Source organism: Anser brachyrhynchus (genome assembly GCF_964034855.1).
Source record: "Anser brachyrhynchus genome assembly, chromosome: 8".
Classification (NCBI taxonomy): Eukaryota; Metazoa; Chordata; class Aves; order Anseriformes; family Anatidae; genus Anser; species Anser brachyrhynchus.
The window spans coordinates 29,567,006-29,580,343 of record NC_137702.1 but is presented as its reverse complement, the minus strand read 5'-3'; the positions used below and the strand labels follow the sequence as shown (position 1 = coordinate 29,580,343).

Below are 13,338 nucleotides of genomic sequence, written 5' to 3'. Positions count from 1 at the left end.
TCATCACTCTGGTGGCAGGATATATAGCATGTGGACCCCAAAGACTGTGATGTTTAAAGGCAGTTGGGCTGCATACAGACAACAAAAAAAGAGAGGTAGTTTCCTGATACATCTGCTTCTCTCATTTCTTTTTTTAAATGCAAAGCAGCTTTGAAACTGAATTTGGTTCAAAAAGTGTCAGCTTTTTTACTGGTCAGCTGAATGGTCACGGTAAAATTCAGACTGGTTGTTATGACAAAGATTTAAATAATACAAAAGATGATACAGGGATTAAAGGATTAGAAACATAATTAGTGTCAGTCAGTATGGTTTTATGGAATGTAGGCTACAACAGAAAATTTGTATTTAAGGTATGTAATTTAACTTATGAGGCATTTGTGCCTCAGAACACCTCTGAGGGACTCTATCCTATAAAGGACTGAGAAACTGTAATGGGAATAAGGAATTGAACAAGTTTCCACAGTGATTCTCTAACAACAACAAAACAACAAATATATATAAAGTTAATTTAAAAAAGACTGTTTATGTAATCAGAGCTGCACACATTAGGAATAAAGAAACAAAATCACCTCTCGTAAAAGCAGCAACAGTACTGGAGCATCATATAGAGTTCTTTTGTTGACACCTTACATCATATTTTGAAGTACTGGAAGGGATTTAGAAAAGACCACATGGTTTATTTATGCACTGTAGAAAATGCCTTATAGACAAAGGTAGGCTTACAACAGCTCAAACAGCTCTAGTTTATCAAAATGATGAGAGACAGCTTGATTACAGGATACAATTATCTTGCGAGAGGAAAGGCATAAAAGGCCAGACAAACTGAACTAGCACTTCTCTAACGGGATTTATTAACTGTTCCTTTCAGTATACCTACAAAATCATCTGAAAGCATTCTCAAAAAAGTTTTTAAAAGGTTAAAAACTTCTTCTGTTTGAGCTTTACATTTTAAGGAGGAACAAGTTTCAAACTAGCTGTGGTGAGTGAGATTTTGTAATCACTTTCTAAAATTTATACTCATTTTAGTATCGACATATAGCATTGCCCCACAGTATTTCTTGGATAAATTCTTGCTCAGAGGACACAAGGAAAGAGGTAAAATGAGTGGGAGAGAAATACAAGTCATCTTGCAACAGCACTTAGGTGCTTGTATATACTGGGAACCTGAAGGGAATTTCCAGGAAAAAATATACAAGCACCTAAGTGCTGTTGCAAGATGACTTGTATTTCTCTCCCACTCATCTCACCTCTTTTTATTCCTTCTAAGGGACTACAGAAGAGGGAAAAACGGCACAGAAACTGCTATGCCCCTTCTCCAAGCAAGCCTCACCCAAGCCCATTCAGAAAAGGCCTAAGAAGGCAAGAAATGCCTTACCAGGTGTGACCACTACAGCAGTATGTCTCCAGCAGTGAGAGACTGTTCTGGGACAGTATGCAAACCTGGCCACTTTCTGCAGTATATTCCCTGAAAAAATTCTGCCTATTCCCTTTAGTATTTGTTTATGGACATTTAGTCCATTATTTTTTCCTTTCCCCTTTTGTGCCAGTTGATACTCTCTTCCTCCTGCAGCAGCAGCTTCTACTTTTTTTCACCGCTTGCTGTGAGAAGTACCTTCTATTATTTGTGTTAATCTGGTCTACCCCTTGCTTGAGTGCCCTGCAGTTCTGGCATTGCATGATTTAGCCAACAACAGTTCTGCATCTGTTGTTTGTTATCAACTACCTTCACAATTTTGAAAACTTCGGTCATATCTCTTCCTCCTTCAGAATTCCCTCTCCAAACTGAAAAGTTCCATACATTTTAATTTTTCCTTTTTTTTTCTAGGTCCTCCATCCTCTTAATCCCTTTAGTTTCTTTACTTTTTATCTTCTAAATGTGCTGCATCCTTATTGCAATACAGAGGCCAGAACTGTACTCAGTAGACAAAATGTGTGTGCACTGAAGTTTCACACAGTTGAAAAATACGTTCCGGTTTGCTCACAAGCCAGCACAGAGACAGGCCTGACATTATTCTGAATAAATCTGCCTGGCACCACCTCCGAGAAATTTATGTCATGGGCCTGTCAAAGCTCTCCTCCTCCTCTGTCTTCAGTCTTTTCTTCGCCCTCCTACTGCACGCTCACATTCCTCCAAGCCAAGTCCACACTGCTCTCCCATTTTTCTGCTACACCCCCCTTTCCAAATCTCCCATTCCAACTGTAAATAAGCATAGGACCCTGCATGAACTGATTTACTGTGCACAAAACAGTGCAGAACATGTTATGAAGAAGACATGAGAGATCTGTACCCCACCTCATCCTGCAGCTAGCTCCCAAGAGACATCTGCATTTGTACTGCTGTTGGAGGCAGCTGTTAGCATTTGTAAAGAATGGTAAATAATATAAAGAAATTCCTTTCACGTATCTGTCTGATTTGGCATATGTGAGTGTGTTTGGAGGAGCCAGGCCCACCTTCTCGTGCCTAACACAGTGGCTCAGGGCTGCTGGGACTAAATGCGTTCCAATACCTCAGCAACTGCATGCTTAACCTCGCTTTGTACCTCCCACAACTTTGCCTTCAGTGCTGAACATCACTGACCTAATGAGTCAAAGCAGCATTGCTGCCCAGGAGAAGAGATGTAAGGGAGAATACCATTAAATTCCACCTCTCGTTCCCTCTCATCTTTGCCTGTGCACAGAGGCCCACTATTTTCATAGCCATTTTCCTAGCACTGGAGAGAGCATGTGGTGAAAAGGGGCACTAGCCAGGGTGAAACACACAGGCACAGGTTGTCTATTGAAAGGAAATCTGTCAGGCGAGTAATCTGATTTTCCACAGTGAGCAGCCCGGGAAGGGTATTGCTCAGTAACCAACTCAACCACCGTGGCTGAAGTTGCGTAGATTTTGCCTCTCCTCAGTTACGTAACACTCAGAGTTGCTTGTGCCTTTACAGAGAGAGCTTCCCCTGACACAAGCTGCTATTGCTAATGACAGCAGTTTTCACTCGTTCCTTCCACAGGAACATGCCCGAGAACTGCACAAGTTCTCCCTCAATAACGCTAACCTACGCTCTCTAAGTTTGCATATATCAGATGAAGTCCACAGATAGAAAGTAGCTACATTTTCAGCTAATAAATTTACAGCAACTGATTTCCAAGTATAAACCATTCTGCTCTCCAAAAAATAAGCATTAGCAAAGGGGATATGGTAAGCAGGTATTCTGACATAATATTAAGCAAGAATTACTAGAGGAATCTAAAAGAAACCCAGCCATAGTATTATCTTGTAGTAAAAATCTGTAAAGTATAGTTAATGGTAGCTTATACTCTAAATAAAGGGTCTGATTTGGTTCCTCAGGAAACAACAGAATACCACCATTAATTTGGGAATGACTGAATCCTACATAAACTTCTCAGCTGTCCTAAAACTAACATAATCTCAGCCACTTTCTGAATAATATTCATAATAATGTATTCACTAACTAAAATAGACTATTTCACAAACGAGTCTTCAGATCGTAAATTAATTTAAAATAATTAGAAGTGTACAGCCCAGTGATTGTGTAACTTCTTTGGAGGTACAGAGTTTATGGCAAAATAAGTGAAAAGAGAACATTTTCCAAACATTACCACAAGCAGAAAGATTATATTAAAAACATTCACTCTGTAGAATAATACAAAATAAAATATTACCATCTGATCAGCTCAAGTAATGCTGATTTGTATTTCTGAATTAACAACATCTATGTACAGTTGCAGAGACTGCAATTTTACAAACTGATATTCAGTTGAACATATTTATAACACAATTTATACACTATGTACAAACCTAGTTCTCCAAGGAACTCTGATCAGCCTGCTTTGACACGGAAGTGTTTTATCTCTTCCTAGGACAGGATGCTAGCATTCCCTTTCATTTAAATACTGAAATACTTAACAAGACTTGAAAAAATTCCCATTTACTATCACATGATAGTGTTCTTAAGTCACTTGTTTGTTACCAAATGTAGAGGAGTAGAGCCAGTCACAACAATAAATAACATTGCTTATTATGAACTACTTAGACTTATATTCACACAATCACACTTTCAGCCTCAGTGCTTCAACAAGACTGTAGGATCCATTTATCTTTGCTTTTCTTGACACGTAGATCAAAATTGCAACCACAGGTATCGCTATTGCTGTTGTGCAAGAGAATGCAATAATCAGTGGCATCATTTGATCTCTTTTTTCCAATTTTCCTGAAAATGGAGACAAAAGGAAAAAAAAGTTGTGTAAAAACTGATTCAAATGGATATAGATGTATAACTAAAAGCAGAGCTATTAATGACCTTCATTGGAACACATTTTCTGTTTTCATGCACAAAGCACATTTCAAAACCTTCTCTCTTTTTTTTTTTTTTCTTTAGTAACTCCATAGTACTACTCTAATTCTTGGCAGGTATCTTGGTCTTCAGTATGCTATGCATGTTCAAACCCATCTGATATAATCTACAATAAAGATTACCATGGAGTTCATAAAGAATACAAGAAGAACATCATGTATTGTTCATGCAGGTGACAGAAATGGAGCTAGAATCCACCTTTTTCTGGCCCTATCCTTAAAGCTACTGTGCCAACTCAGGTAGCAGAGACAACACCCATGCTGAAAAGAGGTTCTCACCAGCTGTTCTGTTATTTCTTTTTATTTATTAATTAATGTTAACTGCAGTATTTTTGTGAAATATCAGCTGTGAAAACTAGCTGCGAACTAGTTTTGCTCACCTGGACACAAAATTCATTGGAAGGTGCAAACAAAATAAGTTTAAGGTAATACATTGACCTACCTACAACAGCTATCTCTATCACTTTGATATTGTTTCCAACCTCATTGAAAACATCAAGCAAATATTTGCCTGTATCGTTTTTGGTGACATTGTAGAGCGTAAAGGTTCCATTCACTGATGGCAGAATAATTTCTCTCTCTTGGTGAACTTTTTTCAGGACCATCTGTGACGGTGGGTTACTGTATGTGCTACATGTAATAGTGACATTTTCTCCTTCTTTAACATTTTCTGATGGATATACTAACACGGTAATATTTTGAGGAGGAACTGAAAAGAAACACAACGTGAAAATTAGAAATAAACAGAAGCAAAAAAAACACCAAAACTCATGAAGTATCAGCGGCTTGTATATGAAAAGTACTAATCCAGCTGATGAATTCGCTACAATCTTCAAGCACATAGCTTTATAATATTAGACAGACACTACTCTGTCACTGGCTGTCCCACACATACTGCATCCAACAGCAGTTGACAGAAAGAACATTTTGATGGGGGTATTCTGTGTATCTTTACATTATGTGGAGCCTTTTCTTCTTCTCTTGTTTTAAATTCACTGTGTATTCATTTGAGTTCATGAAAGGACATAGACCAATAGATCCAGAGGTCCTCTTTCAATAGAAAAGAAGTACAAAAGGCAAAGGAAAGAGTCCTAAAATAACAGCTTTTCACCAGCTTCCACAATTTTATATCGTTTTCAAAGTCAGGGGGGGAGTGGAAATATGAAATATTTTGAATAAGCAAATATTTTGTGCTCTGCAAATCTGGAAAGAAGTTTTCATCACCACTAATACCCTACCACTTATGTCAAGAGCCTGTGCAACTCATCTCAGCTTTTTAAACACATCGTCGTTCCATCCATCTACACCAAATATTAACTCTATACAGTAGTTATTTTAACTAACCTTTGACATCAAGTACTATGTGCTGAGACTGCTTTCCGAGTTTGTTAATGGATATGCATTCATATATTCCTGTATCCTTTAGCTGAGCCTTGTCTATGGTGTATTTGCCATCTTCTGTTTCAAGGGTTGTGATCACATCACCTATTTTCTTCCTTAGGGTAATCTGAACAGCTGGAACATCTGCAGACGTGCAAGAGATGGTAACACTTTCTCCTTGCTTCACCACACTTGAAGGGAAAATTGAAAGTGTTGTATTTTTTGGTGGCGCTACAAGTAGAGAATAAGGAAAAGAGATGGATTAGTGCCAGAAACGACCCCTATACAATACTTCGTTGCCATGTAATAAACAGCAGCAGCAGGGCTTAAGTAGAGAAATCCACTTACTACTGAAACGAAACTGCAATCATTACATATTGGTTGAGGAGTCAGCATTTGGCATAGCTTAAATGGCAGTTGGAAGAACAGTATGCAAAGTTGTAGCTCAAAGGAAAGCCAAAAGGTGCACTGTAGTCTCCTCCAGAGAAAAAATTTAGCTTGTATTTTCTCTTTGAATCTTTTGTATACAGGTAATTGGATCCTATACCAAGAACTATTTGGTGGAAAACACAGGCACTTCTCTGCATAGGTTCTTTGTCTCATGCATGTTTGCCAATTAAAAGGAGTGATGAAAACTCAACTGACATGAAGAATTTCATCTAAGCTATCTGTACTAAGGCAGATTTCACTCTTAATTATTTAATGATACCTAAATGACAGTGGTGTTGGGGCCACCTTTTGTCTCCATTTTTTCTTGTCACGCAGGTGCTCCAAATATTGTAGAACTCTGCATTGAGTCTTCTACAACAGTTCAAGTAGGAAAAAATGTTTCCATACAATGTTCTGCTGGGAGTAACCCTCCTCACAAGATTATTTTAAGGAATAGTGTAGACACTGACAGTGTAGGCATGGAGCCTTACAGCAAGAATTTTCCTTCTTCCATCTGTGACATCTGTAAATGGAACAGACTACCAATGTGCAGCAGAAAATAAGTATGAGAAAAGTGAAGTGACACTTAATGTGGAATGTGTCTGCAATTTATTCTCAACCACTTAAATATCATTAGTTATGTTAATTCTGCATAAGGTAAAAGCAGTACTAAAGATAGAGAAGGTTTTTATGAAATCAAGAACTGCTCACTCAAGTATTTCCTCATTTTGGTTTTGGTCTCAGATTCCATCTGAAACATTTGGCTCTACTCAAACAGTAGCAGCACAATAATTAGAACAATGACAACAACAAAATATAGTCCAAAGTAGTTTTACTATTAAATGACCACTAAATTTACTAATCACTAAAACCACCTGTCCAAAGGAGATTGAGATGTCGCTGTGAAATTGCTACAGACACTAGCATTTCAAGGAAATAAGTATCCCCCAAAACATCAATTCTTCGGATTCTTTTATCACTTTGAGTGTTGCATTGCAGTAAACATACAGAGTATGTACAGCCTTAGAGAATTAGCTGAAAATTAAGCATAGAAATGAAAAGCATAGCCATAAAGAACATTAGTAAATTGTAAGTTAAATACTGAATACATAATAAGGAAAGCTTCTTAATTTCCTATACATCAGTGTTTCAGTACCCTTCAACCCAATACATAGACTGGTTACTGAATTAAATTCAAGTAGACTTGTACCTTGTATAACAATGTCGACTGTTGCTTTTTCTGTTTTATTAGTTACAAGATTAATTACTTCACAGATGTACAGTCCTGAGTCAGTGAAACGAGCATGAGGAATAGAAAGGACATTGTTTTCTATAAAATGCTCAATGTTTCCATCAGCCAGATGTTTTCTCCAAACTACTTGTGCTGGTGGATTACTCTCAGTCACACAAGTGAGTTTTAGAGGGTTGCCTTCCACTGGCAAGTTGCTTGGAGATACAGTAATGATAGTATTTTGTGGACCAACTGGAAGGAAACAGAAGAAAGACAAGGTCAGCATGTTATTGAAGAATGATATGTACATCTTTAACAGCAGCTTCTCTAGAGGTGCGTTGCATACACTACAAAGGAAAAATGAATAACGTGGATAGCATTTATGTAGTGGAGCACTTTTGCCAGACTTGATAAGACATTTAGTTTGCAGTTTTGAAAGCTAAGCTAAACACAATATGTACCAATAGCTTGGTTTTTGTTTACTCTTACATTTGTCTCCCTGTTGTTTAAGGCTATAAACCTGAAATTGCTAAGCATACCATGGCAATTTTAAAAATAATTGTTTTTCTGCATACTGTCATTTCTCTTCTGGTCTTCAACTTTCTGACTGAGCACCAGGGCCCAAGATACGAGAGTGACAGATGAGTTACCACAGGACAGATTAACTTGTGTCATGAACAACAGCAGGTGCTTAAGGCAATATGCACAAGCTTCTCAATGACCATTACTGAATAAAAACATTAAATTTCTATGCCCTGGCCTTTAAACGTGAAACCATCATCTGTTCCACAAAGATGTTTAAAGACTGTGCTCAGAGATAATGTTTAAGAAATAAAAGGCATATCCTAGCTTTGATATTTTTGCAATACAGTTGCTACAATTTAACATAGATCCTAGACAATAGACTATATAAATACAAAGAAGTGCAGATTATTAATGATTTATAGCACAAATTTCATAAATCTATTTCATGAGCCATAACATTAAACAGTATTTGGTATGAAAGCCCTAATACAAAAACACTTACAGTTTGCATTCAGTTTCAGAGAAGTAACTCTTTCTTTGGGCTCAAAGTCCATGTTAGCAATTGGTAGTTTGGCCACACAAGTAATCTCTTTCCCAATATCTTCAGTTGTGAAGTTAAATGAGTATGTCACAGTTTTTGTTTCTGTATTTGTGCTGTCGTCTTCAAAGAAATTTTTCTCATGAAGAGTATGTCCCTCTTTCATTAAGAGTACTTCCAGGTGATCAGAAGGATACACTTCAGGAATTTTACAGATGACAGTGGCTGGTTCTCCAGCAACTAATGATGTGCTGATCTCAATGACAGGATCATTGGGGAAAGCTGTACGAACAAAACACATTTCTTTAGTCTACTTGAGATTGGCCCTAGAGTCAACATAAGAGCAAAATCCAGACATCACACACCTTGAGTTTAGATGTGTTCAGAACACGACCTTATATCAACTCTATTACAAAACATACCTTGAAAACATACAGGTCTTTTATAAGCAGTTCACACACTAACAGGTAATACATTCATACAGTTGTTGAAATATACAGATGACTTAATAAAATCCAACAAGACACCTAGGCGGTGGTATAGCTACCTAGATAAACAGAGGCATCTGACAAGTTTAGACATCTGGATCATCCCTCTGCAAACTGCAAAGATTTTGATTAGGTGTTCTGCACTTGTAGGTTTCCCATATACGTCCATCTCAACCACGCTGTTTTTTTTTTCTTGTTTTATTTTGTTTTTGCTTTGGTCCAGCACTATACATGTGTTGGGGAGTCTATGCTCTGGCTTTCAAGTATTACCAACAATAAGAATAAATAAAACCAATACATACAATTTTCGGGATAGAAAGCTAAGCAGAAAGGGGCTGAGAACATCCTGAACAGACAGAGGAATCTTTACAAGGAAACATATGTTGAGCTTTATCAGACTCCTTATTCTATCATTATCAGTTAAATACCAACTGCAATGTCTAAGAACAATTCATCTTTTTTTTTTTTTAAATGAATGAGTACTACCTAAGTAAAAGTAGTTTTTACTTACAGTAAAGTTCAACTTTGATACTCTTCTCCTTTTTCTCTTTTCCACCGCAGAAGACAGTACACAGATAATCATGAGAATTCTCAACGCTAACTGGATTCATAGTCAAGGTAGAGTATGTCCTGTAATTGTTCACTGTTCCTCCAAGGGGGTGGTCCATCTGGGTTCTCCATGAAAAACTTGGTGATGCACAGCCAGTAGTATTGCATGTGAGTACGAGCATTTCTCCAATCTGTACAACAACTCTGTTAGCAGGTATAATCTCCATTTCAAAAGCTTTAACTACAATAGGGAGAACATACATAAACTCAGTAGCATTCTCAACATTTATTTCCCCTCTTCTTCTACTGTGACATGAGCTCATTATTTTACAAGTTTACAATTGTGTTGAGGTTAAACTAACAGATGATACAATGGTTTACATTTCCAAAATACCCCATAAAAATCACTGTTTTCGTCACAGTTAACACAGATTCAGATGATCCTAACAGATAGTTCTGATGAATAGAAAAATGCATAAAACCAATGTGGTCAATGAAAATAAATGCATTGGTACAATATAACTTTTCTACCAGGTGGATCTAGTTCTAAACCTTTGTAGCATTTGTGGAGATGGATGGTAAATAAGGTAGCAAGGACAACTGCAGAATTGCTTTCAACAGGGCATTTAGTACCAAGCTTGACTGATACTGTCAGGGATGACAGTAAAAACCAGACATACAGTGATGCACTGCAGTTGTCTCCAAGACTGTCTCTTAGCCAAATTCAATAAGAGTCATTGTAGAGCAAAGAACAGCTCAAAATAAATGCCAAAAATAAACTTACTGACATTTTGAAAGACATACTTGACAGTTGCATTCACTGGAATGTAAAAGCAAACCGAACAAAGAGATAATAACAATAAAACAGTAAATTGTAGGTCAGTTTACAATTAACAAAAGTGAAAGCAAATAAAGAAAACAAACCTTCCCAACTTACCAGTTATTAACACATACAAAATAATTAGCACAGCTTGGTTTATTTTTCCCATCTTTTTTAACATTTATAATTGCTGTTATTAGGAAAAAAAAAAAGAATTCAAAAGCCTTGCTTTATTTCCTGTGAAGAAGCAGAGTGAGAGCCTGCTGCTCTGCAACTGTTTCTGATAATAGCTGCAGCGAGCTCTTTATAAAGGCTCTTGAAGCGGTTCGGGAAATCCCACGATGGGGAAATCCAGGGTAGGGAGGAAGAGATCCATGCAGGGCTGCCAGCAGTCTCAGCGCCCTCTGCTGCTTTTCTAAATGCGAAACTTAAAGCTCAGGAAAATAAATATTAACACTTGTAATGAAGTTCCTAGAACACTTTAAAAAAACAAGTCAAGATATGATCCTGCATACGACTGATAAAATGAATGGATGTGGGTAATTACATGTAAAGAATGGAACTATATCTGAGATGGAGAAGTTATTCAGGTTTGTTTTCAGAGCAAACATTTTTATAGGACTGAGTCATTGGAGAAAACTTGAGAGTCAAAACTGAGTAAACTGAAGAAAACAATTCTTTGATGAATAATTTCACTTAGCTCAGTATTTCTTTTGAAAACTACTACCACTCCCAGAGGTCATGCTACTCATGTTACTAAGTATTTTTGATATCTAAAAATGAAGTCAGCCAGCTATCAGGAGTCTGCAGATCTAACTTGCTCAGCTTGAATTAAGATCATCATGTTCAGACAAACAGAATGAACTCATTTTCTAAATTCTACTTTAACAATGTCCCTAAAATGTCCCTCTTTCAAGATGCTACTGGTCTGTATTACATTACTGATATGCCTCTCAGGTCTCTCATGTCCCATTTATGTATAACTGAAATACTGAAGTTGAAAATATACAGCTCAAGGATTATCTTCAGTGTTAGGTGTCCAATGGATATACAAATGCAGTTGGGAACAAAGACTATTTCTGAAGACTACTACTCCTGGCTAATAAAGAGACAATATTAGGAAAGAAATAAAATTAAATTTTCTGCATTTAATTCTAAATTAGGAAATGCTGTGAGTGCAAAGAATGGATAAAGGTTTCCAAATCTCAAAAACTTGGGTAGTTCATATTCTTCAAACATGAATCACTAAACAAAAGCAGCAAGAAATCCTATGTAAAACATACATGTTTTTAAAATGTTTCTGGCAAATCATTTAGTATGCAAAAATTTGACTATTTGACGTCTATAAAATATTGTCATCATGAAGCATATTTCATAAGGGACATAGATTCAGCTATTTAGTAAATGAGTAATAAATTGGAAAAATGAAGGCTGAAGAAATAATGCTGTCAATGCTAAAGAAATTTAATTGCTAAAACATTTGCCCTACATCAACCTAATACTTTTTGAGACATGCAGATTTTATGGTCATTAACCTAACGCTAGCTCTAAAATCTCATATTCAGGTGAGATTAGTACTGGAAGACGTAAGGCTCCTGCTGGCCTACAGGCATGATGTCTTCTTCAGATTATTTTTTTTTTAATGATTTTTCTCTGACTATAGTTTCCACCACATTTATATCTTTGTCAAGGTATAGCCAGACTGGAAAAGCTACTTGGGTATATAATGATAGGACAAGGGGGAATGGTCTTAAACTTAAAGAAGATAGATTTAGACTAGATATAAGGAGGAAATTCTTCACTGTAAGGGTAGTGAGGCTCTGGAACATGTTGCAAAGAGAAGTTGTGGATGCCCCGTCCCTGGAGGTGTTTAAGGCCAGGCTGGATGGGGCCTTGGCCTACCTGATCTAGTGGGTGGCATCCCTGTCTACGGCAGGGGGGTTGGCGTTAGATGATCTTTAAGGTCCCTTCCAACCCAAGCCATTCTATGATTCTATAGAAACACCAAAGCACAATGTAATAACTACATTCATGACTCTGTCAAAGGTCTTACAGGAGGCAAAGTAAGAAGCATCGGACTTTTTTTTCCCCCTTTATTCACTCTTCATGAACTCTAATATAAAAGGGATGTAATGATTGTGGGAAGTTAAAATTGTAATGTCAGAAAATATGTCTTCAAACCAGTAATAATTAATAGCAATAATAATACTCAGTAATAACAATAAACAAAAGAAACCAAGAATTACCTAGAAGACAATAAACAGGGAAATATGAAGCAGCTAGGAATGCCCAAACAAAACTCACTAAAGCTAAAACTGTCACAGTGGATTCTCCTGTAATGTGTTATTTTATTATCATAGTTATCATTTTTATTAGCGGAGGAGGAGGAAGACAAAAATTCTCGTAAGTCTCAGAAAATGCAAGAAACGGACTGTTCTGGAAGTACTGTTTATCAAATCCTGTAAACAAAAATCTGAACAGAGAAAAAAGTGGGAACTATATTCTCCAACTTAAGTTGCAAATAAATACTTTTTAATCACAGCCAGAGAGAAATAAGAGATGAAAATTTTGTTTTGATTGCTTAAATAATCATAGTCTAAGCTGAGGGAGAAAAGGCAAAATTTCCCTATTTCTGGGAAATCGGTTTCTAGACACAAGAAGATATAAACATAGAAGGCCATATCCGCATGCTGGAAAAACTGTAATCAAACCCTTCATCAGATAACTCAGAATAGGAAATAACTCTGATATGGCTCCCACTAAATTAAACTGGACAGCTGCCATTAGCTTTACTGGAGTTGGATCCTTACCAGAGGGACTACTATACTGAGTGATCAAATTTAATCAGACAGAATAGGTAAGAGCAAGATGAGCCAATACATATTCAGATTCTAGATCTGCCAAGAAATTCAGACATTTCTTAAAATGTACTTTATTGTTGTCTCTGCTATCCTCAACATCAACTTGCAAATAGGAAAGTGGATATCCAGTTTGCTTGTTTTCAGAACTGGCTGT

At 36.9% G+C, this 13,338-nt stretch overlaps 1 protein-coding gene across 1 annotated transcript; it reads right to left on the bottom strand.

Moving 5' to 3' along the window:
- Positions 1 to 3,489: 3,489 nt before the first annotated feature.
- VCAM1 (vascular cell adhesion molecule 1) lies at positions 3,490 to 12,007 on the bottom strand. Its single transcript, XM_080602476.1, has 7 exons — positions 10,441 to 12,007; positions 9,466 to 9,744; positions 8,431 to 8,748; positions 7,383 to 7,655; positions 5,708 to 5,974; positions 4,806 to 5,072; positions 3,490 to 4,220 (listed from the first exon to the last, which is right to left on the bottom strand). Exons 1-7 carry the CDS (start codon positions 10,502 to 10,504, stop codon positions 4,060 to 4,062), a joined length of 1,629 nt encoding a protein of 542 aa, XP_080458602.1. The 5' UTR covers positions 10,505 to 12,007; the 3' UTR covers positions 3,490 to 4,059.
- Between the last annotated feature and the right edge of the window lie 1,331 nt (positions 12,008 to 13,338).